Genomic DNA, 26,851 nt, shown 5'->3' on the forward strand with positions numbered 1-26,851 from the left:
GCTCCCAAGAATGAGGAAAGCCATTCAATGCTAACCTGACAAGATCTTTATCCACAACTTCATCTTCAATGGCGCTTAGTTGATCCCTCAGCTCTGAGATCTTCATGAAAAATGATATGACTGATTCTCCTTTTGCCATCTTGACTTGATGAAGTTGTTGCCTCAGTGCAAGAGCCCTACTTGTGTTATTGATCTCATATAGACCTTCCAAGGTTTTGAACATGTCTCTTGCATTTGTCATTTTCGAAATGAGAGGCACTAAGTTATCCTTCACGGAGTCAATCGAGATCTTTTTCGCTTTGACGACATTCTTCTTGAATTGAAGTTTCTCCTCTTGATCTTCTGGCTCAGGTAAGTCTTTTCCCTCCACAAATTGAAGATCATTTTCTTCAAGTGCAACAAGAATTCTAAACTTCCACGAAGTGAAGTTTGAAGCACCTGCAAGTCTATCTTCGACCTTAAGACCGTACACCATTTTCGAGGCTTTGATATTGCTTCTTGAAGGTGAAAGATGAAACATAACTTTGCTGTTTAAGGAAATCTGATCACGATCCTCTCAAACCCGTTCTGATACCATGTTAAATTTAATAATCAGATTATAAAATTCAGATGTAAGATTATTCAAACACAATTGCTTAGCATATACAATTGCTTAGCATATACCCAACAACAGATGTTTTTTATTATATTAGACAAAATTGCAAGATGTCTTTACAAAATCGCTTCACACTTTGAAACTATATGATTAAATCGATTCACCCTAGATTGCAGTGTATGCAGTTCGAACTGCTGTAGATTATCTGAACATATTTGAATATGATCTGCTGAAGGAGGAATATTGTCTGCTGAAGGAATGAATTGGTCTACTGAAAGATTTTTGACTGCTGAAGGATGTCGATCTGCTGTATGTATGTTGGTTCGATGCCAAGAGAGGAAGGTTTGTTCTTCCTTTATATCTATCGGAGGTGCCCCTTCACCAAGGGACGACACACTCCCAAAACAATGTGATCTAAACCAAGGGGTGGCTAATTTCCAAGTCGGCCCCAATAATTAAATGATTATTAACATAAGCAAATCGAATTTTCTTAGTTGGCATTTTAATTGTATCTTTTATATTTAATAAATCGGTATATATAAATGTCTAAGGCCGATAGGCCAATTAGACATTTATGTAGTCTATGTCGGCCTGAAGGAATCCGACTATAGCTATATTATCATTAATAGAGTGTTCCTTGCATCTAACACCTTGTGCAACTTGTCATCATTTCCCCTCAAACCCATTTGGGTCTCCACTTCCAAACCCCCACTGGTTATTGGGATCTTTTGTCATAGAAGCAATTTGGTTCCAATGAGGGGGTTTGGGAGTGGGGACCAAAATCGAGAACTTAGACAACTAATTTTATCACTACTATAATATCATTGATCAATGATGAAGTATCATACTATCAGTATCAAAGATTCAAATGTGATTACTAGAACCTCTCCCCAAATTTTCACTAGAATAGAGAAGAGGAAGATGTAAAATGTGTTAATATGCAATTTATGGATTATGATGAATCATGATGACATTCAAAGGCAATCATCATAAATTCATAATATTTGTCAACTAACTATTATATCAGGATTCCGCATGAGGATGCGATTTTGTACTCAATTTGCATTCAAATCAATCAAATTTAATAGAAAACACTTTTGTACTCATTAGATACATCTTGTCATTGAATTTTTCAAAAAAAAAGTTTTTCTAATGATATTTAAGCAATTGTTTAAGTTGCCCAGTTTTTGCCGAGTAGAGTTTTTTGGGTCTGGAAAGTTTTTGCCGACTCTGAGTTTTCCAACTATGCATCTACCTACTCAAATGCATATTATATGCCCTAGTAAAATGTATTTTTCTATGTTTGTTACTGAATAGAAAATTAATACGTATTTTTACCATAGTAATAGACTCAATCTAAATGTTAAGCATGTGATATTATTCTCTGAAAAAACAGTTTTTTTTTTTAATTTAATTGTTGCCAACAGAAGGCAACATGCTCTTTCCCTTTTTAATTAATGTTTATCAACATTCTAGTGAATTCACTATCCAAATTGAGAATGTATCTGTGTAATTCTGTAACACAGCAATTGGTTGTGATTCTTAAACCAAAAGGTGTTAAGGCTTTGTTGTTGTGTGATAATCGATACTGCATTCATGGTAAAATGGTTTCGGTAAAGCGGGAAGATGAACTAGCTAAGATTGCACATCCTTAGGTTTCTCATTCTTCTAGTCATCCCCTTTTAAATTCAATTCTATTTTGACGAGTTAAACATCAGTAAGGAACCTTTAACTGCGTAACTAAATAGTAAATACACAAAACAATGCCTTGCCCCAAAGTAAATGCAAGGCTAGAAAGTAGTACCATTGTACCAGCTTAAACAAATTATTTTAACCCGTTAAGTGAGATACATATGTCTATCTATGAGGCAAGGGAAGGGGCAAATGTGGCTGCTAACCTGCCATACCCTTCCCTATTCTATACAAAAATAAAAGCTAACATGATTTGAAAATTAATTAAACATAGGGCCAAGGTCCTGATTGCTGCATCAATTTGTACTTGTGTTTGATTTCTCCTTGCTTGAGACCATCTGGGGGAGCTTGGTCTTCCAAAGGTACTTCTGCCATTACTGTTTTCAGGTTGCTGACAACAGCTACTGCCACCTCATAAGGTTTCTGATCAGCATGCAGCCTCTCACAAATATCCTTTGGCATCTCACTCTCAGCCATAGTCTCATAGGTAACTGAATTTTGGGCTTTCCACATATCCAAATGTATTTTTAATTTATTAGCCCAGTCTTCATAGATTGGATTTTTTGTGCAAAGCTAGGTTATTGGTAGAAACAAATTATGTGAGCCACCTTAGTGTTTTCAATCATGTCGTTGATCTACTAGATTCTCTCATGGCCTGCCATATTGCATCTACTATGCTATTTTCTCCCAAGTGAGCTGTCAGGCTTTGTTTAAACAGATTCAAATTTTCCCAGTTGATTACTTTCTCATTCTTGTATCTTCAACAAGAGAAAACTTTTATCTCCAAAGTTTATGTGTAGTAACTCTGCCAGGTTCGTCCATCATGGGACCACCGTCAAGCTGCCAAAGCTTGAAGCCCTCAGCAAAGCCAACATATGATCTGTTAACATCCTGCACATCATAAACATTATATTTATCATCTTGTTCTCCCACAATAGCTTCTAGGAACCTCCTGGATTTGACCTGTTTGGAAGATGGGGGACCCTTTCTGCAATCTTGTTTTGTCTTACTGCTGACTAGCCATCATTAGAGCTGCACAAAGATGAGATGAATGTATTAGTAAGGGTATGAACAGTCCATCCAACACCCCTTTTCCATTTTAGAAATAGCACAATCAGTCCAACACAAGATAAAAATGAGGGAAGCAAGTAGTCTATAGGATGCCAAATCCTGCATTCTCCTCATTACCATCCATTCATTACAAAGTTATCATTCAAAAGGAAAATGATTTTCAGGGGTTTGTAGTAAACCAAAGTGGTGGCTATACACAGTTTATTGCCTTTAGAAAATACTGGGCGCCGAGAAAACTTCAATATTCCTCCCTTATCTAACTTTTTTCATACCTGGGCTTGACTTTTAGGTGCAAGTTAAATGTTTTTAGATTTTGGATTAAAAAACTAGAGGGAGAAACCTGCTTCGTTTCCTTTTCACATTGTACACTAGTTCTGCATTCCACAAGTCTCACCAAAGCCTTTTACAAAGGATATTTTTCTTTGTGTGAAGAAGAGGATATCTTCCTTTTGCCCAAAACACAATTCCCTTTTTTCAAAACTCACAGAAAGTGTCCAACTAGAGAAAACAAAAAAATAAAAAAATAAAATTCTTTCACAAGATTATTATTGTCACAAAACTTCATTTCTAAATTGCCGAGTGACACAAAATGCCAAAAAAAAAAGACAGTTTAGTCAAAGCAAAGTGCCAGATTACACAGGTGCAGAAGCAAGGTCTAACCCAGATGGCTAGCAGGAAGGAAGATGAGTGGTTGGAAGTGTTGGAATTGTTTGCCGTTGCACCAAAAGCTCGAACTATCAATGCCTAATGCAAATGCCAGATTTAACCCAACCCACAGGAGGCAGTTAAGCCATTTCATGAGTCTCCAAGGAGGTGCTGACCACCAAGTCAACAATCTCCCCCTCAGCACCGACTGAGCCTTCAGCACCCACTGAAGGGAGTCTTGAATCCGTGAACCAAGGCTCTGATACCAATTGTTGGAATCGTTTGCCGTTGTGCCAAAAGCTGGAACTATCAACGCTCGATACAAATGCCAAATTTAACCCAACCCACGGGAGGTGGTTAAGCCATGTCACGAGTCTCCAAGGAGGTGCTGACCACCAAGTCAACAGAAAGAACATACCTTAGAAGAATTTGCTGGCTAGCTATATGAATTCACTAAGCTGCCATCATTCAAATGAAGGTTCTGCAAGGAAAAGACCCATTAAAAGTTTGTCATTTGGGAATGTAAGCCAGTTTTCTCAAGGGTATTTAAAAATTTAATTGCCTTTTACTTGCAATGTGCAACCCACTTTAATCGTTATGGAGAGATGATAAGTGCTTCAAATCTTTGCTTGCCAAATACATAATGATTGGCTCCCCTAAAAGGAATAAGAATAATTAATCTGCTTCCTTTATAGTTTATGCTGAGGTTTGCAATATAATCAGCCATTTCTTTCTCAATCCTCTTAATATAATTGTTAACTTTTCCTGCTAATTCTGAGAACAATCTCTTACTGTCAGCAATAAGCTTTTCGAGTTACTAGTCTTTACTTTTGGATTTTTCCATGGCATTGATCATGATCTCCAAGTCTCCACAAACTGACATTTCCTCCAACTTTATCTTGCACAATCTGAAGGCATTTTCTTAAAGCCTTAGCCTTGGCCATGCTATTAGTTACAATCCCATCAGCTTCATGATAATTGAGAATAATCTTGCCTCTCTGATTCCTCCCTATGCTTTCTGCACCAGCCAAATTGGGATTGCTTATAGCAGTCCCATTAAAATTTATTTTGAGAGTTGCACTTTGCTGTGGGGACCAAATTTCCAGTTTCATTATGTCAATTTTTTTCCAAATACCCTTATCATGAATTTTAGATTCAATATCGTTGATCATATTAATGTGATAATATTTGATGCGGAGGCCTTGATCAAGCCTAGGATGTCATACACATTTCTGATTGTAATCTAGGCCTTACTAATTATGCATGACAACAAGTATATATTTTAGATTTAGTGGACTCCCACATAATTTTATTCTTGAACCTTTGTAGATTGTGGAATATAAATAATTTGATCTAGTGATTTTCTTCAGGTACGCCGCTCAGATGTGCTCTCTGCTTGGAGTGGGATTCGTCCATTAGCAACAGATCCCTCAGCTAATGATACTGCCAGCATTTCTAGAGATCATGTAGTGTCCACAGATATTGACGGTCTGGTAACTATTACTGGTGGGAAGTGGACCACATATAGAAGGTAATATTCTAACTGTTAGCTCAAAGGATATTGTTGTGTATGGAGCAGTACAGTTATAACTTTGTTTATAAGTTTGCAGTACTTCATGCTTGGGAAATTTATAATCATTTATTTCAGAGCAAAACAAAACAACTGAAAGGTATACCTGATGTAATTTTAGTTGCTTCTTGTTTTAGTATATTCTTATTGATGTAACAGATTTTTCTTTTCAAGGCTAATGGTAACAGCCTATGAGGGCCATAGGTAGTCAACAGTGGCTTGAAGGATATGCATACTGCAGTTGTCTAAGCGATGGGCAAGTTTACTATGGACAAGTCTGCCTAAGTGCCACTTACTTATCTATCCATGAATCCTATATGCTGAAGGCAGTTAGAAGTTTTAACTTTGTTGGGAAGAACAAGACACTCACTAAAACTTAACTCTGTAGGCTACAGTCTTTCTCAATTAAGTTGTGATAGAATCTCTGAAGAAATGTAGGATCCTGGGGAAGGATTTTTGATGAATAGTTTTTGATTGCTAATGCTCAAAATTATATTTGAGTTCTATTTATCTGGTTGCTGGCTTTTTTAACTGGGGATTTTAGATTAAGAATCTTCTCTTTCCACTGATTTCTTTGTCATTCATATAATGGATAGAAGTAATTACATGATCATCTGGTTTTTGCTGATACCACAAGGCTAATTCAATCAAATCTTCGTTACAGCATGGCAGAGGATGCAGTTAATGCAGCTATCAAAGCTGGCAAATTGAAGCCGTCAAATAACTGTCTGACAGCCTATCTTCATGTTATTGGAGGAGAAAATTGGGACCCGGCATCATTTACCAAACTTGCACAACAGTATGTTCGTATGAAAAAGACATATTCAGGGAAGGTAGTTCCTGGTGCAATGGACACTGCTGTTGCAAAGCATTTGGCACATGCATATGGTAGCATGGCAGAAAGAGTTGCCTTAATAGCACAGGTTTTCAATCACCCCATTATCCATCTTTCCTTTTATTATAAGACATAGATTTGTTGGATATGGAATGTCTTTTTCCAGTGTATTTTCATATTCATTTCAAGGCAGACTATATTGCCTGTTTTGTGTGTCAACTAGTTTTTGGCTTCTATAAAGTTGTTATGATATAAAAAAAACAAATGCAGTTATAACTTTTAGTTCAAACAAGCAAGGCCACACACGTTTTACTGTCTTCCTACACATTCTGTGTCCATCATTAATTAAGTTGCACTTCCAACATGTTGGTATTACTTCAATTCTCTAATTTAGTGATCAAATTCACTAAGTTTAAGAAAGCACAAATCAAGGGATATAGAGATAACTGCCGTGATCAGCTTTTTTCTCTAATATTCTGATGTAAAGCTTAGCATCATGATGTAAATATAATCAATATTTAATAGTGAATATCAAAAGGATCTGAAGAGAAGCAATTTGGTTTCCTCACATGGTTCTCATTTGTTAAAATTTCCTGAGTTTCTATCAAATGGCCAGATTACCATGAGGTCGAAATCTTCTGTTGCTACTATGTCACATTTAGTTCCAAAAATATCTCTAGATTAATATTGAAATATTCGATAAGGTCAAAAGCTTTGCTTGTGGAAGTCAGCACTATCACGTCTTTTATTAAGGAGAATATATAAAATAAAAAAACATCAATTGTTTTTCTTTATGCATATTCGTATATCAAATTTGAACCTAAGCTAATTTGACCTTTGATCAAGAAATGCTGAGGCATGCTTTAATTGATAAGAAGAAAGAATTATTGACTTGGTTGTGAAATTTGAATGTGCTTTGTTTATGATCATCTTATAAGAATTTGGCTTTCTTTCTGAATTGAAATTCTGCTTGTGGATTGTAGAATGAAAATCTTGGCAAAAGGCTAGCACATGGATATTCGTTTTTGGAGGCAGAGGTTGCTTACTGTGCACGTAACGAGTACTGTGAGACAGCAGTTGATTTCATTGCCAGGCGATCAAGGCTTGCCTTTCTTGACACAGATGCAGCTAGAAAATCCTTGCCTCGTGTTATAGAGGTACTTGCTGCAGAACATGGCTGGGACAAAGCAAGGAAGAAAGCAGAGATGACAAATGCGATAGCCTTCTTAGAAACATTCAAATCTTCTCAAAATGCACAATTTGATGATGGCAAACACACCTCAAATAAGTCATTCTTCTTCCTAAAGACATGATTGCGTTCCTCGTGTACATAGCAATATTGCTTGCTGTACTTGAGGAAATGTACCCTCTTTCAGCATTGCATGTCATTTGTTCAAAAATAAAATTTGATAGCCTTGCCTCCATGTTTGTTGTTCTCATGGAAAATTTCACTTGTTCAAAGCAGGTTTTTTCGCTAGATTGAATATATAATGAACGCAATAATAATTGAATTTGGAAATTATATATCATTTTTTTATTTGTGCCAGAAATTATGCTAAAATTTTATTGTCAAGGGTACAATTTCTTCTAGGCTGTTAAATAAATGTGGCAATATTTTGTGTTTATTAAAACTTGTAACAAAGTAGAGTGTGAAGGTGCACATGCTTTGAAGTTATTTAAATCAATGCTTTATAAGTAAATAATAACCAGAAGTGATCTGCCGGCAATATTATACCAAGATAATTTTAGATTATCTCATAATTCACAACTGTTTGCATATAACTCCGTTTAATAACACTTTTGGATTTTATATTCATGATAATTTTTCCATATACAAACAGTAGTTTGTAAGAGACGGATTCCTTTGTAATTAGACTTGGAAGGTCTTCTTTGAGACTGTTGAGGATGCATGTTGAGATGGGTGCAGTCTGCAAGGCTATATCTTTTTGAAAGCCACAATAAATTTTAAAATAAAAAAATTGTCAAATCTTTATTATAAAAATCATTACTACCACTCACTATTGAAATTTACCTAGCTTGGGCTTAACATAGGTTTGGATGTCAAATTGAATATGTTGGTATTGAGATCAATTTTGAGTAGGTTAATAATTATAATATACTTATTGTGGTGAAGCGGGTCAGGGATTTGAAACATAAAAGTTAGCTTTTGCATTGTGGAATCACTACAAGATGTCCATTTGAAGTAGCAGCTACCAGAAGTTAGAGAGGACGTATATTGTAAATTGTGTTTTGTTAGGATTTACTGAAGTATAAAATGATTAATTAATCAACTGTAAGTTGTAACTATTTGCCTTTATCATGGCATTTGTGAGTCCCAATGAAAGCAGACTATCTGTCACGGCTTTTCAACATGGTAAGTTGACAGTTCGTCATTTGCTATAAATACATAGATCTGATCATCGTGTGAATTTTGCCTCTATGGGTATGTGTTGACTAGGAGCTTATATAAATTCAATTACAATATCTTCCAATATTACTTTCAAAGATTGCATTTGATTTGTGTTGAAACCATGTTAAACAAACTTATGTAAGAGACATTTCTACAGTACTTAGGATGCCATGAAGCAAAATATGATAAACCATGTTGCTTATTAGAAAAATCTACTGTTGCATAGTATTAAATATAAAAATAATTAATAATATTATGAAGAGAGTTGTTTTTCAATGTATTACAATATGTTTTTATCTTTATGTAACTAGAAAATCGGGAAAACATCAAAGCAATATAAATTAGCCAACCACGAAAGCTAAATTACAATGAAAAATATCCTAATACATTCAATAAAGGAAATGAAGATAAGATTCAAAAGAAATGCAAACCAAAATGTTGGATTCTCCTTCAGTACTCCTCCATTGTTCTTCTTTCTCCTTCAAATTTGATGTTTGTGGATCTCACCTACAAAGTGTTAGTTATAAACAAGTAGAGAAAAGATAATTGAATGAAACCAAAACAGACATAAGCACATAACAATACATAACATGATAGGTTAACGCGGTTCACCAATAAATGGCCACATCCACTAGAAAGCAAGGAACACGTATATTAATCAATATCTCCAATACTACATCATACATGACTGCACATACAAACATTTATAGAATCATATTTAGTTGTGGAACGAAAAGTTGGGAGAAGGCAAAAGGTCATCTGACCGTTGGGCTTCACATCCCAACAATCTCCCCCGTGAAGGCCAACCGGTACAACCATGCACAAAAATCATCCCTTGCTCTCTATTTCGATTTTTATAGAACTAGGCCCATAGAAGATTTTAACTTGGCTAAACTTTGCACATGAAAACTTTAAATGAGCCTTCTCCAACTCAAACCAGAGTCAAAAACATTTTCCGACACAAATTCACCTATTATGCCAAAATTAGAAACATCAATGTATAATATGAAACCTTCATCTAGAAATGAATCTTTTAATAAATTTTGAACTTCTGAATCACAAACCTTATAATCTAGGTCTCTAGTCTCTTCACACATTTCCTTAATAAGTGCATCCTGGCGGTTAATGATAGCAACAAGAACCCTCCTTGCCTTCACAGGTGTAGCCAATTATGGGAAAAAGTTGTTTAACGATCTTCCCAGCACCATCATTGCCGCAAACATGTTCTTCTTATTCCCCTCAACCTTTGCAAGGATTTCAAGAAAGTACCACACGCATTGCCCATCATCTTTTTTGTCGTTGTGTCCATGGCCATCATCCACCTGCAGTGCACTGTCCTTGTCGTGCAACCTCACAAGGGTGGGAAGGAAATCGGCTGGGGAGAAACAATTCTCACCCTGCATCATCATGCATAGTCGCACTAAATGAGTGTGACTGCGGAGGGCATTCAACAATCCCGTCGAACTCCCACTATTTTGAGCTTTAGCCTCCTCCGTCATCTCTTCATTGTTTCTCAAAACCCAAAAATGGTACCTCATGGCTTGATTATGATAACTCAATGATGAACAGATAGTACCAAACTGGTACTGAGAGGGGGGGGAGGGTGAATTAGTACAGACAAAAACACAATCCTAAACCGGTTTGTCAGCAGACACAGTGCTTTGGCAGACAAACAGTAACACCAGTCTTAAACAAAGTACAACCTGCAAAACCCCGAATAACTAAGACAAGCATAAACCGGTTGACACTTATCTTTTCATAGAATCTAATGCTTTATTTCCATTTCACCCTAGTGCATGAACATGTAATCTAACATCAAAGATATATAAACAACTAGATCAACATGATTTACCTTCAGACACAAATCACTTAAATCATCACATGAATAACATCACACATGACACATAGATTTTTTCACGTGGAAACCCAACTGGGAAAAACCACGGTGGGGATAAATACCAACAAGCTGTTTTTGAATTCTTTAGTAGTCCGCTTTGTTAGGAGCCTTGTCTGGTTAGAGACTGATACAATAGGTTCTGTTAGAAACCGATCCTATTAGGGATCACCCGGTTAAGGGATGGCTAGAATACCCTGTTAAGGGTTAAACCCCGTTAAAGGTTACCTTGTTAGAGGATTTCAAGAACTTAACGGTTTTGAGTCACCCTATTAAAGGATTTACAGTAAGCCGATTAAAGCTACCCTGTTAAGGGAATTCCCAACTGTTGAAGTGGTTAGAGATCAACAGGTATTACAATGATATGGTAACAACACTCAATGCTAATGCAGATCCACTTAAGCTCCTCTTCACCTTCTGCACTTACACTCTGCAGGTATCACTTCTCTCCTTTGGTCTGGCAAGAATCACGTATCTCTTCACTTGGATACACACACACACACAACTTTTGCCAACAAACTCAGAAAGAAACACAACATCGACCTTATAGGAAACAGATAGGTCAGTAGCATAAACCCTAAACCCTAACCTTGTTAGGTTAAGCAATTCAAACGGTTCAATCCTGACCATTGAGCATATTGCATTAAATGCAACAGTCTTGAACCGATCTCAAGACGTTCTCCATCGTTCGTTTTCCACTGCTTTCATGGCGGTTGATAACCCATCATGCATTTTCACCGTTTATAGACTTTGCACATTCTTGAGATAGATAGGAACAATCTCCTTCACGTGCACAAGGTTGATGTGACAACACGATCTGTTCTTCATTATACTGCTAACTCATCACACAAAGTCGCCGATTGAGTCACACAGGATTGAAGCACTTCAACCGGAAACCTTGAAGTGAAGACTACCAATCGATAGTCATACAAAGCTTCCATGTACCGGTTCCCATAACCACATGCCGGTTCACCTTGAACAAACACACCGCTTCACTTTGACACATATACCGGTTCACAATGTTATACCGGCTCTCACATATATCGGCTCTTGGTATCATAACGGTTCTCTCTTCTTCAACATATTGACATCAATAGCATATTGACATCAATGACAACATACAATGTCATCATGTCCTCATACCGGTTCACACAATGCCAACAATCTCCCCCTTTGGCATTGATGGCAATATACAAAGATCTCTCTCCGCTTCACATCTTCTCCCCCAATTTTTGTAGATATCTTCTCTGCTTCACTTCTTCTCCCCCTTTGACAACAATGCCAAAGTGGAGGCACAAACTTCCTTGTTCCATTATGCTGCTCCCCCTGAGGAGTAGCATCTTTCAACACATCAATCCTGAATTTTTTTTTTGACTATGCAATACCTGATTGATGTAGAGCATATACCTTTAGTTCACCTCATGAAGGGGCAACACTCCTAATTCACCTCTTAAGTAGATAAATGTAGCCTTTGGGAGAGGCTTGGTGAATATGTCTGCTAACTGCTCCTTACTAGAAACATATTCCAGTGCAATCTCTTTGTTCTGAACCTTTTCCCTCAAGAAATGATACTTAAGCTCAAAGTGCTTGGTTCTAGAATGTAAAACCGGATTCTTGGAGATGTTGATTGCTCTAGTATTGTCACAAAATATACTTACCAGTTCAGATACAGGAACTTTGAAGCCATTTAATACATGCTTCATCCAAATTGTCTGAGTGCAGTTCATGAAAGCTGCAACATACTCTGCTTCCGTTGTAGACTGAGAGATACAACTCTGCTTCTTACTCATCCATGAGACCAGTCTACCACTGAGAAAGAAAGCACCACCGGTTGTGCTCTTTCGGTCGTCCACATTACCTGCCTAATCAGCATCTGTGAATACTTTCAAGTTGAAATCCTTGCTATATGGATAACACAATCCATAATCAATAGTTCCCTTTAGATACCTAAGAATCCGCTTGACTGCAACCAAGTGGGATTCTCTTGGACTTTTCTAGAACCTTGTAGTAATTCCAACTGCATGTGCAATATTTGGTCTGCTATGCACTACATAATGCAACTTACCAATCATTGATCGGTATTCCTTCTCATTAACCAATGCTAAGTCATCTTCTTTGGATAGTTTACAACCGGTCACCATTGGTGTACTAACCGGTTTGCTATCTTCCATGCCAAAGGTCTTCAACACCTCTTTGACATACTTGGACTGAGTAATAAAGATTCCATCTTTCATCTACTGAATCTGTAGTCCAATGAAGAACTTAATCTCCCCTATGAGTGACATCTCAAACTTTTTCTTCATCTCATCTGCAAACTCATGATTCAACTTGTCATCTCCACCAAAGATAATGTCATCAACAAATACCTCACAGATCAAGATCTGATCTCCTTCAGATTTCAAGTAGATATTGCTATCTTCGCTTGTTCTCTCAAATCCAATCTTCACAAGATGGGAGTGCAGGCGTTCATACCATGCTATAGGTGCCTGCTTTAGACCATATAAGGCTTTATGTAGCCTACACACCATGTCACTGTCTTCAGATAGGGCAAACCCATCTGGTTGCTCTATATACACCTCCTCTTCAAGTACACCATTTAGGAATGCAGATTTTACATCCATTTGATATACTTTGAATCTTTTAAAAGCTGCATATGCAAGAAACATACAAACTCCTTCCAATCTGGCTATAGGAGCAAAGGTTTCTCCATAGTCTTCTCCTTCTTCTTGGGCATATCCTTTACACACTAGCCCGACTTTGTTTATAATCACTGTGCCATCCTCATTCAGCTTATTTCTGAAAACCCATTTGGTACCTATGACATTTTTATGCTCCGGTCTGGGTACCAAAGACCATGTACCATTTCTCTCTATCTGGTCAAGTTCCTCTTCCATTGCCTTGATCTAGTCTTCGTCTTTATGTTCCTCTTTGAATGATTTAGGCTCAAATTCAGAGATCATACATGAGTTTTCTCTGACCTTTCTTCTTGTAAGGATTCCTGCATCCTTATCTCCTATGATCTGCTTAGGATCATGATTCAACTTGACATACCGAGGAATGGTCTTAACAGATTCCTCTTGCTTTTCTTCTTCATCCTCATCTCCATCAGTATCATCATCTACATCTACTGGTGTAGGAACACTGTTACTGGTACTTGGTTGACTGGCAACTGGTTCCCAGAAGGTTACAACCGGTTCATTTACCGCTTGCTTACTGCTGATTTCCTCAATTTTCTCATAGTTTTCATCAACTCTAACATTGATGCTTTCCATAATTCTCCGAGTCCTATTATTGAAGCACTTGAGAGCTTTGCTCTTGGTGGAATACCCTAGGAATATTCCCTCATCACATTTTGCATCAAATTTGCTCTGATGTTTTCTCCTCTTGATGTAACATTTGCTACCAAACACTCTAAAATAGCTAACCACAGGTGTCTTACCGGTCCAATATTCATAAAGAGTTTTATCCTTACCTTTCTTGATGAGTACCCGGTTCATTGTGTAGACTGTAGTGCTCACCGCTTCTCTCCAAAAGGTGTGAGCAACCTTTCCTTGAATCAACATTGTTCTTGCTGTTTCAACCATAGTCTGGTTATTCCTCTCTACTAGTCCATTCTGCTGTGGAGTCCAAGGGGTAGACAGTTGCCTCTTGATGCCATGTTCTTCACAGTACTTGTTGAATTCACCGGAAGTGAATTCCCCTCCTTGATCAGTTCTAAGACACTTGATCCTTTTGCCGCTTTCCTTCTCCACTAATGCTCTGAAAGCTTTGAACTTTCCAAAAGCTTTAGACTTATCCTTCAAGAATGTGACCCACATCATTCTCGAGTAGTCATCAACGAGAATCATGAAATACCTATCACCTTGCACACTCCTAGTTTTCATAGGAGCACACAAATCAATATGCACAAGATCAAGTAAATTGTCAGCAGTGAAAGGTTTACCTTTAAAGGTTGAGGAAGACATTTTCTCCAGTTGACACTCTCTGCACAAGGTATTTTCCGGTTTGCTCAGCACCGACAACCCTCTAACTGCCTTGATCTTACTGGCCTTCACAATGTTATCAAAGTTTACATGGCAGAGTCTCCTATGCCATATCCAACTGTCATCAAACTTGGCCATAAGACATGTACTGATATTTGCATTTAGCTGAAACAGGTTACCTTTGGTCTGCATGCCAATGGCCACCAATTTACCATTCTTTCCTTTGATTCTACATACTCCATTCTTGAATTCTAGAGTGAGACCACTATTATTCAGTTGGGCAACACTCAGAAGGTTGTGTCTGAGACCATCAACCCAATACACATTGTCAACACTACTCTTTCCATTCAGAGAGATGGACCCTCTGCCTTTGACCATACATGGTGCATCATTACCAAAGCTCACCACACCACCATCATACTCTTCCAAGGATAGAAACTTGCTCCAGTCACCAGTCATATGGTGAGAACAACCACTATCAATAATCCACTCATTGGAATTATCAAAGCGGGAGATAAGAGCCTTCTTGTCTGACACATCTTCCTTTACAACAACAAACACAATATCTTCATTTTCTTCATCTTCTGATTCCTCATCCGTGACACCTTCATCAACTGCCACAAAACAGTTTCTCCAGTTTCCTTATTTGAATTTCTTGAACCTTTCCGGTTTGTCCTTGTTGTCACCATTAGGACAATTTACATCAATATGTCCTATCCGGTTACAAGAAAAGCATTTCAAAGGGAGCTTACCTCGGTATTTATCGGTTCCTTTAGGAAGTTTCCTGGCGAGAAGAGCTTCAAATTCCATCAGAATCTCCTCATCATCCATTTCTCTGCTCTGTCTTGGTTCACCGCTGGTGCTTGCTTCTTTTCCTTTTCTGGATGGTACAACAAAAGCTTTAAAAGTTGATTCAGTCTTTTGAACATTGCCATCAAAACTATTTAGCTCATAGGCTGTCAACTTTGCAATAATGGAGTCTAGGGATATCTTAGTCTTGTCTATTGATCTCAACTCCTGAATAGCAGCAACCCTTATTGCATAGACTGGTAATAAGGATCTCAGAACTTTGCTTACCACAGTGGAATCTTCCATTTTACCACCTGCACTCTTGATATCTCCGACAACAGTTTTGATTCTTATTCCATACTGTTGAATGGTCTCACCTTCAACCATCCGCATGTCTTCAAACTTCCCTCTAAGACTTTCTTCCTTAGCTTGTTTTACATGCTCATCACCGCCATAGATATTTTCAAGAGTATTCCATACTTCTTTGGGATTTACTTTATCTTGGACATCAATAAACTCAATGTCAGATAAACTACTAATTAGGGCTTCCATGACTTGCCCATTCTCCTACATCTCTCTCTTTTGGTCATCGGTGAGAGTACCGGTAGGGGCAATATAAACATTCTCAACATAGCTCCAGTGTTGAGCACCCATGCTTCTAATGTATATCCTCATTTTGTCTTTCCATATACTGAAATTATCTCTGTTGAACTTTGGACCTTCCCTCTTCATCATTAGACTGGGATCTTTTCCTCAAGCGGTTAAGCTTATAACATAGAGGACCTGGAGGACGCTCTTATACCAATTGATAACTCAATGATGAACAGATAGTACCAAACCGGTACTGAGAGGGGGGGGGTGAATCAGTACAGACAAAAACACAATCCTAAACCAGTTTGTCAACAGACACAGTGCTTTGGCAGACAAACAGTAACACCCGTCTTAAACAGAGTACAACCGACAAAACCTCGAATAACTAAGACACGCATAAACCGGTTGACACTTATCTTTTCATACAATCTAATGCTTTATTTCCATTTCACCCTAGTGCATGAACAAGTAATCTAATGTCAAAGATATATAAACAACCAGATCAACATGATTTACCTTCACACACAAATCACTTAAATCATCACATGAATAACATCACACATGGCACACAGATTTTTTCACGTGGAAACTCAATTGGGGAAAACCACGGTGGGGATGAATACCCACAAGATGTTTTTGAACTCTTTAGTAGTCCGCTTTGTTAGGAGCCTTGTCCAGTTAGAGATTGATACAGTAGGTTCTGTTAGAAACCGATCCTATTAGGGATCACCCGGTTAAGGGATGTCTAGAATACCTTGTTAAGGGTTAAACCCTGTTAAAGGTTACCTTGCTAGAGGATTTCAAGAACTCAATGGTTTTGAGTCACCCTGTTAAAAGATTTACAGTAAGCCAGTTAAAGCTACCCTGTTAAGGGATTTCCCAACTATTGAAGTGGTTAGAGATCAATAGGTATTACAATGATATGGTAACAACACTCAATGCCAATGCAGATCTGCTTAAGCTCCTCTTCACCTTCTGCACTTACATTCTACAGGTATCACTTCTCTCCTTTGGTGTGGCAAGAATCACATATCTCTTCACTTGGATACACACACACACAACTTTTGCCAACAAACTCAGAAAGAAACACAACATCGACCTTATAGGAAACAGATAGGTCGGTAGCATAAACCCTAAACCCTAACCTTGTTAGGTTAAGCAATTCAAACGGTTCAATCCTGACCATTGAGCATATTGCATTAAATGCAACAGTCTTGAACCAATCTCAAAACGTTCTCCATCGTTCGTTTTCCACCGCTTTCATGGCGGTTGATAACCCATCATGCATTTTCACCGTTTACAGACTTTCACATTTCTGAGGTAGATAGGAACAATATCCTTCATGCAAGATCCTTCACGTGCATAAGGCTGACGTGGCAACACAATCTGTTCTTCGTTATACTGCTAACTCATCACACAAAGTCACCGATTGAGTCACACAGGCTTGAAGCACTTCAACCGGAAACCATGAAGTTAAGACTACCAACCGGTAGTCATACAAAGCTTCCATGTACCGGTTCCCATAACCACATGCCCGTTCACCTTGAACAAACACACTGCTTCACTTTGGCACATATACCGGTTCACAATGTTATACTGGTTCTCACATATACCGGTTCTTGGTATCATACTGGTTCTCTCTTCTTCAGCATATTGACATCAATGACAACATACAATGTCATCATGTCCTCATAACGGTTCACATAATGCCAACAGATCAAACGTTTGAAATTGTTCGCTATTAGAAAAATTTCCAATAGCAATAGGCGAGGAAGTTGAGAGGTCATCATTCCTCTGAAGCGACCCCCTCTCACATGAGCTATACTTTGGACTGCTCTCCCACTATAGCTTTTCTTTCTACTTAATTTCTTCTGCTAACTCCATCTTCATTGTGTCTTTTTCCTTTGACATGCAAGACTCTATTCGGGAGAAACTGCCAATCCCGTCAGGACGAAGCTCAAAAATGCCCACTGGAATGTCCAGTCGATATCCTTTGAACGAAATGCCCTCCAGACTAGGCACAACTAGGTTCTGCAAAAATGGTGTCTTTTCCATGCCCAACCTGCCAAACTCTGCAGTAGTTCCAAACAACAACGGATTGGTTTTAGCCTCCAAAATCGTGGGCTTTGACTGCATACAGGATGCCACTGCCAAGGGAGATGTACTCCTCCCTAAAACTGAAACATTTATACTTGTTGACACTACACTCAACCTCTTCCCATAAGATAAAATTCCACTCGACTACAGTCCTAATCTGGGCAAACATGGCATCGATTTGGGGTGAAGGGTCGCAGGGTTTTCATTCAACGTCTTTTGTTCCCAATCTACAATGGCCTTGGTTACGATTTCACCAAACACCATGTCTTGGCTGTCAAAAATAGACGACTCTTCTTCCTTGTCTTCACTAGAAGAAACATACTCCCACGGTTCTACCTCTTCCTTCTCATTATGCTTCTCTTGCATGAAAGGTTGCTTCCTTAGAGCATCTTCATTATTCAGGGGAATAGGGTCATCATAACCCTCCAAACTTTTGTTTCCCTCGTTCATATGTTCACCATAGCTATTCACTCTCATCACATAGGCAACAACATCCCTAGCAACAACCATAACTGCCCAATGACCATTAATTGTAGCACCATCTTGGTACTCGTCCTCCTCTTCATTTGAATGATCTATTATTTTCTTATAATTCCAACAATTCTTTTTGATGTGGCCTCTCTTGCCACAATACCAACAACTACCATGTCTAGGCTGGTAGTTTGACCTTCTTTGTGACTTCTCATGATCTCTTTTGTTCATCCCTCTTTCTTCATCATCATATTCCTGGATCTTGTCCACAAACTTGACATCTTTTTCTTCATCTTTCCAGCCATCCCACCAATGTACATGGTGAATTATTTTAACTTTCTCTTGCACAACTTCACTCCCTTTCTAGTCTAAATTACTGAGAAATTCTTTGATGACAAAATTAGCTTCATCCATCTCTGCTCAAACCAACCACTGCTATGATACCAATTGTTAGTTATAAACAACCAGAGAAAAGGTAATTGAATGAAACCAAAACAGACATAAGCACATAACAATGCATAACACGATAGGTTAACGTGGTTAACCAATAAATGGCTACATCCACTAGAAAGAAAGGAAAACATATATTAATCAATATCTCCAATACTACATCATACATGATCACACATACATGCATTTATAGAATCATATTTAGTTGTGGAACGAAAAGTTGGGAGAAGGCAAAAGGTCATTTGACTGTTGGGCTTCACATCCCAACACAAAGCAAGTGTGTTTCAAGCAAAATGATAGCAAGATTTATTTAAACAACGTAAGGATACTAGAAGTGTGGTTGTTGAAAATGAGCAAAAGACACAATTTATAGAAAAAATGAGATTGATTGGATGACTAAGATTGAAAATATTTTTTTGGTTAGATGGACAAGCTTGATTGAGTGCACAACAAAGATGCCATTCGAGGAAGGATGGAGATAGAAGAAAGCAAATGGGAAGATATTATGAGAATACATATAAAATATTTAATTATCTTCTCATAAATACCAAATTAGCAAGTTGAAAATATCAGAAAGATTTTAATAATTAAAATTTATTAAATATCTTCATTCGAAAAGATAATTAGAAGAATTGAAATAAAATAAAATATCCTCTCACAAAAGCATATTTTTGAAGATGCATATCTCATTTTTGAATTTAAAAATTAAGATTAATGAGATTTTGTCAAAAAGATTGATTTTTGAAAATCAAGGAAAGATATTAGTTTCCAAATTTGAAAATTAGGAGGATTTTATGAAAAGATTTAATAATTAAAAATTATTAAATATCTCTACATAAGAGGATAAAATGAAAGAACAAAAAAATAAGAAAAGAGGAAATATCATGAGAGGATAAATAGAGATAATTAATATTAATTACCTCCTCACAAAAAGTAGTTAAAGATAAATTAATTAATAAAATTAATTAATTTTTTTTTTAATTTTGGAGGAAGATAAATGTGATAAATTAATAAAAATGATTTATTAATTTATTGCTCATATTTGTGAATTAGTTAATTAAATAAAATGAATTTATTTAATTAATGGACAAAGGGAACAAATAAATAAATTATTAAATTTATGACTTAGAAGAATTGTTAGTAAAAGGGGATTTAATTAATTAATTAATTAAACCTAAGAGGCACTATGCACATGACATGTTAAAAAAAATAGGAGACACAAGTGTTGATCATTTTCTAGTGTCTACACTTTAAAACCTCTCCATCATAATTTTCGAGCAACCAATTCAAAGGAATGTAATTAATTATTTTATAATAAAAACAAACAACTCACTAAGGTGACTTTATTAAGGTAAACCTTAGTATTCCAACACCTTCTCTAAGGTGCACATTCCCCGCAAAAAATATGTTGACACAAATAAATACATATATTTTAGAAGTTTTTAATTCAAAAAAAACATTTTGAATGAAATAGAACTACATGCCTTGTGAACCCTGGAAAAGTATAGCTACCAAACTGAATTCTTGAGTTCTTGGATCACCATCTCCTAGAACTCTGAAATTATAGATCTCCCAAATTATTGGATAACAATGTTAGAATATTTAATCTTTACTTAGCTTAGGTTTATTTGTATTTAGTTTAGGATATTCCTTTGGAATTCCTACATGTAATTTGTCCTCTAGTACATGGGTGAGGACAAGTCATTTCTTTTATTTTCCTTTATTAAGGAATATTAGATTTCCTCCATAAGAGGATGTGGACACATGGCACACACATTTTATGAATGGTGGCATTCATAGATTTGGGAGTTACTTTGTAACTCCTCTCCTCATCTCTATTTAAGAGATGTCTCCTCTCTCATTTCTTCTTAATGACAATATTGTAAAGAGCTTCTTGCTCTCTCTCTCTCTCTCATTTTAGGCATTGCCTCATTCATAATATCACAAGGGGTTTTTCTTTGCTTTTCCCCTTTCAAAAGTTCTTGTGCCTCCTTCTTCACATTTGGGTGATGCTCTAAGGTTTTTTCTTTTCTCTTGGTAACAATTACTTCATCATAAACTTTCTTGGATTTTATTTTCCTTTCCTTGCTCCTGTATTTCCTTTCATGGTATCAGAGCAGGTTTCTAATCCTTGTTTTAAGTTGACATTGATGAAGGTTACCATTCTGTGGAGTTCACCTTGTTGGAGACATTCTTGAGAGGAGAAGAAGTTCTTTTTCTAATATTTTCTATTGTGCAGGTTTTGGTTTCAGATTTTAACTTTTTTTTCAAACTTGTTAACAAGTTTGCCTGCAGGTTTAATCTTCTATTCTAGTTTTTTTTTTATTAAAAAAAAGGGCTTTGGAAGGCTTGCCGCCAAAGTTTCTGGTTTTTTTTAAGTGTGCATAGTTTGGAAGGTTTACCGCCAAACTCAGTCTCCTTAATCTATTTGGTCGGCTTGCTGCCAAATCTGATTTATTATTACATTGCATTAGTTCGCATAATTTGTTTCTTTGAGAGGAAAAATTTAAGTTTTTAATAGTTGTTCTTATCAGAATAACCATCATCTTTAGCTTTGATATCTGTGTATTCTTATATCTCTATTATATTTTGCCTCTTTTGTTTATATTTCAAATCTAATCTGTAACTTTCTGTTTATATTTTTTTAGAGATACTTTATCTAAAACTTCTACGTCTCTTCACCAAAAGGATAAACTTTATCCCGTGGCTGTGAATAATATCTTCTGCCCTTTAAATCTCCGCTCCATTTATAACCCAGTATAAATTATCGATTTGGTGTGGTGGTGTCTCTTATTCAGCTGCTTTGAATCGATTGGTTTTGGCTTTGGGCGAAAGTTTGGTTAGAGGTCTTGTTCGTCTTCTTTACAGCAAGAGTTCTGAGGAAATTTGTTTTTATCTATTGGAAGATTTGAAGTTTCGAGAAAAAAAAAAACCACTAGCATTTCCTCCATTAAACTGAGCTTTCGCTCAATTGGGACATCCATAGTTTTAATTTTTGACTCAAACTTTATACTACTCTTTATTTCAACTGAAGTAATGGTACCTCAAACATAAAATATTTCTGATACACTCAAGTCATACACCATTCAATACATATATTATTTCTTAGCATTCTTATTCCCAACATCTTTCGCTCCAACTTCTGCCGCTGCCTTTTTTGCAGTTTTTTCTTGAAGCGCTTTAGCATCTCTTTCCCTACGCTGCTCAGGTGTGAGGCCATCATCCTTATTCTTCCTAGCTTTGGCACCCCGGGCAGCAGCTCTCTCTCTGTCACAGTCTCTTTGGTTTCCTCGAGTCATGGTGAAGAAAGATTGAAATCTGGCTTCTGGATATCCTGAGGTGTTATTGTCCACTAGCCCAAAAGGGCTTTCTTGTCTGCCCTCAATCTATTCTGTTTTTCAACTCCAAATGCGTGAAAACGTTCAGATTGTTAGCTTCCAGATTGTTAGTTTTAAGCTGCGTTATTGTATGAGGTGAAAACGTTCAACTTCCAACCTGCGTTAAGGTGCTCAAAGCTTGCAATCTGTTATTTTCTGTAAACCAACCTAGATTAGATTCTTCAGTTACACCCATTGAGTTTCTGCTCCTTTCTGTCACCTGTGTAGTAACGTCTCTGTTCTCTTCTACCGAATTCAAAATCAGACTGTAGAACACAGTGCATAACTGTTTCTTTCCTTTTCATTATCATTCATAGGAATCTTAAAACGTTTTTTTATCAAGATTTGTCTATATTATAACATTTAAATAGTAGTAAAGTTTATAAAGTTTTAATATATATGACAAATTTAAAAGTTTTTTTTAAAACTTATTTTATTTAAATAAAGTTTATCCTTTCTTTAAATTCTTTTGTATTTTAGTTTATTTTCAATAAAATTTAAAATAAAGTTTAGTTTAATATTAAATTTTATTAAACTTTTGTTATTTCTTTAAAAAAAAGTTTTTTATTTAAATAGTTTTATTTTGTTATCATTACGATTTAAAGTTTTTTATATAAAGTTTGCTTAAATAAATTTAATTTTACTATTAAGGATTTGAAAATAATACTTTTTGTTAAATAGTTTTTTAAATTGTTATTTTTTAAAAACAAAAAAATTATTATTGAATTTTAGTTCAATTTTTTAATCAAGGAGGTTAAATTTTTTTTTTTTTCATTTTTATCCAAGAGGGCATTTTTTTTCCAATATTAAGCATAATTTGTTCATTATTTTGCTATCATGTCTACATTAATTCCGGAAATTAAATTAAATAGTTCCAATTATCATTTATGGAAAACACATATCTCGTTTATTTTTCGTTTCAAACACCTTTTGGATGTTGCGACTGATAAAACCTTTGAACCCGCTACAACTGCTCCTCAAGCCGACCTAGATAGATGGAAGGCTCAAAATGAGGAAGCACTTGGTTTAATTGGTATTTCAATGGTTCCTGATTTGTATGTTTTAATTGGAAATTGTACAAAAGCGCATGAAGCTTGGGAAATTTTAAAAACAACTTATGATAGCTCAAATGAATCCCAAAAAATTCAACTTCAAGATCAACTTGAAGATCTAAGGTATATGGATTTTAAAACTATGGATGAATTCTTATTAAAGTTTGATTCTGTTAATAGTCAATTAACTGGTTTAGGAGTTACTCTAGCTGATTTACGTTTAATTCATCTTATTCTTAAAAAATGTCTTCCTCGCCAATTTCAACAATTTATTACAAATATTCATGCTCAACTTGCTATTCCTAGCTTAGCTACTCAATTAACATGTGATATTTTTCGTAATTTATTGCGTCAAGAGGAAGCTAAATTAATTCAATTTGGTACTCTTAAAAGTAGTGAACATGCTTTTATGTCTAAAAATCAAAATCATAATAATACTTTTAGATCCAATAATAATAAACATAATCATAATCATAATAATAATCATAATAATAATCACAAATCTTCTAATTATCAATCTCATTCTAAATCCTATCATAACAATTCTCATAATAATACGTACAATAATCAAAGGAATAATTCTCAAACAAGACCCCATTGCACATATTGTGGGAAAGATGGACATATTACTAATAATTGTTTTAAGAAACAAAATGGTAAAAAGCCCATGAATCAAAATAATCAAAATAATCAACATAAACCTCATTATAAGAAAGGTAATAATAATGGTAATTCATCTCGTCACGCATTTACATGTACTTATAATGTTTCTCAACCACTTGAGTGGATTATTGATTCTGGTGCATCTCAACATGTTACTTCTCATAAAGAATGTTTTGAATCTTTGCATCCCGATACTTCTAATATTCCTGTTCAATTAGCTAATAATCATAGTTGTAAAGTTGAAGCTATTGGTGATGTGAATGTTCCTAATGGGAAATTACATGATGTTCTTTATGTTCTTGAATTAAAATCAAATTTGATTTCAGTTCCTAAACTTTGTCAAGATTATAAGATTAACTTTTATAGGGGCATATGTTATATCATTGATCCAAACACTAATCATGTTATTGCTACTGCTAAAATGGATAGTGATAACTTATTCAAGTTCTATGAATTTGCTCCTCCAAAGTATTCTTTGCTTACTACTGTTGATTTTACTATATGGCATGAAAGACTTGGCCATCTCAATTCTGATTATATTTCATTGATGCAAAAAGCAAATATGGTTGATGGATTGCCTAGTATTGTTCCTTCTCAAATTGTTTGCAATGGTTGCATGAGTGGTAAGATGCATAGGGAACCCTTTCCTCATGGTCAATCTTGGAGGGCATACACTAAATTGCATCTAGTTCATAGTGATCTCTTGGGTCCCATGGAGAATCCCTCCATCCAAGGTTCAAGGTATGCACTTACCTTTGTTGATGATTTTTCAAGGAGAACATGGATATATTTCCTTCATAGTAAGGATCAAGTGCTTGATGTGTTTATTGAATTTCATATGTTTGTAGAAAGGCAATCTGGTTCTAAAATTAAGATTCTTCGTACTAACAATGGAAGAGAATATGTCAATAATGCATTTAATGCTTATTTGAAATCTTTTGGAATTAAACATGAGCTTACCATTCCTTATACACCACAACAAAATGGTGTGGCAGAACGGAAGCATAGGACAATTGTTGAAATGGCTAGATGTTTATTGCATGCTAAAAATATGGATTACAAGTTTTGGGCTGAAGCTATGGCTTGTGCAACATATTTAATTAATAGAACACCTACCAAAGCCTTAAAGGATAAAACTCCTGAAGAAGCTTGGTCTGGTAGAAAGCCTAATTTGCAGAATTTAAGAATTTTTGGTTCCATAGCTTATGTTCACGAACCTAAGGAGAAAAGAAAAAAATTAGATGCTAAATCTTCTCCTTTTATTTTTGTTGGTTATGATGAAAATACTAAAGGTTATAGAGTTTACAATCCTATTACTAACAAGGTAAAAGTTGCAAGAGATGTTTGTATTGCAGAAAAAGGCATTCATGATTGTTCTAAAGTGGAGGATGATGAACTTGGTCAAACCAAAGTTGTGCTTGTGGAGGACCAACCTCCTTCTCTTAACCCTACTCCTAATGCATCTCTTTCTATTCCTTCTAGTGATAGTGATGATGATAATAATAACTCTACTCCTCATGACTCTTCTTCTAGTGATGAATCCATTACTTCTAAAAGAAGACCTAAATGGTTTAAATCTTTAATTCAAGATAGTGATGAATACTTAGCTAGAATGGATAAACTTCAAGCTAGGAGAGTTAATTATTGTAATTATGCTTTAATGACTACTATTATGAATTCTAATGATCCTAAAACATTTGATCAAGCTAAAAATCAACCGCATTGGCAAAAAGCAATGAAGGAAGAATATGATACTTTTACTTCTAACCAAACTTGGGATTTAGTTCCCTTGCCTCATGGTAAAAATCTTGTTTCTTGCAAGTGGCTTTATAAAACTAAATTGAATGCTAATAATCAAGTTAGTAAATTTAAAGCTAGATTAGTTGCTAGAGGTTTTTCTCAAATTGAAGGCTTAGATTATACAGAAACTTTTGCTCCTGTTGCTAAAATGCCTACAATTAAACTTGTGCTTGCTTTAGCTTCTAGAATGAATTGGCCTATTCACCAAATGGATGTTAAAAGTGCTTTTCTTAATGGTGATTTACATGAGGAAATTTATATGTCTCAACCTCCTGGTTTTATTAAAGAAGGTAATGCACACTTAGTTTGTAAATTAAAGAAATCAATTTATGGATTAAAGCAATCTCCTAGGGAGTGGTATTCAAAGATTAATGAATTCTTTCTTTCTCAAGGCTTTATTAGAAGTAAAAATGATCCTAACTTGTATATTAAACATAGTGAAGATGATATTATAATTATTATCTTGTATGTAGATGATTTGATTCTTACTTCAAGTTCCAATACTTTGATTTCTGATATTAAGTTTCAACTTAATCAAAAATTTCAAATGACTGATCTAGGTCTTCTACATTATTTCTTAGGAATGCAAATTTGGCAAACCTCTAAAGGAATTTTCTTATCTCAAAGTAAATATGCTCAAGATCTCATAGATAAGTTTAAAATGAATGATGCTCATCATGTTTCAATTCCTATTGAATTAGGCACTAAGTTAATGCTTGATATGCAAACTCCTCTTGTTGATCCTACTTTGTATAGACAATTAGTTGGAAGTTTAAATTATTTAACTCTTACTAGGCCAGATATTGCTTATAGTGTTGGTTTGGTTTCAAGATTCATGTCTAAACCTCAACAAACACACTTTAAAG

General features: G+C 35.8%; 1 protein-coding gene across 1 annotated transcript in view; it reads left to right on the forward strand.

Moving 5' to 3' along the window:
* Window positions 1–7,945, forward strand: part of LOC131079542 (glycerol-3-phosphate dehydrogenase SDP6, mitochondrial) — a 114,772-nt gene extending 106,827 nt beyond the window's left edge. Inside the window, exons 4-6 of the mRNA XM_058017519.1 lie at window positions 5,374–5,534; window positions 6,238–6,496; window positions 7,392–7,945. Of these exons, the coding sequence (XP_057873502.1) occupies window positions 5,374–5,534; window positions 6,238–6,496; window positions 7,392–7,721 (750 nt within the window). The 3' untranslated portion in view covers window positions 7,722–7,945. The remainder of the gene's footprint in view (window positions 1–5,373; window positions 5,535–6,237; window positions 6,497–7,391) is intronic.
* The last annotated feature ends 18,906 nt before the right edge of the window (window positions 7,946–26,851 follow it).

Source organism: Cryptomeria japonica, chromosome 8 (assembly GCF_030272615.1).
Source record: "Cryptomeria japonica chromosome 8, Sugi_1.0, whole genome shotgun sequence".
NCBI classification, from domain to species: domain Eukaryota; kingdom Viridiplantae; phylum Streptophyta; class Pinopsida; order Cupressales; family Cupressaceae; genus Cryptomeria; species Cryptomeria japonica.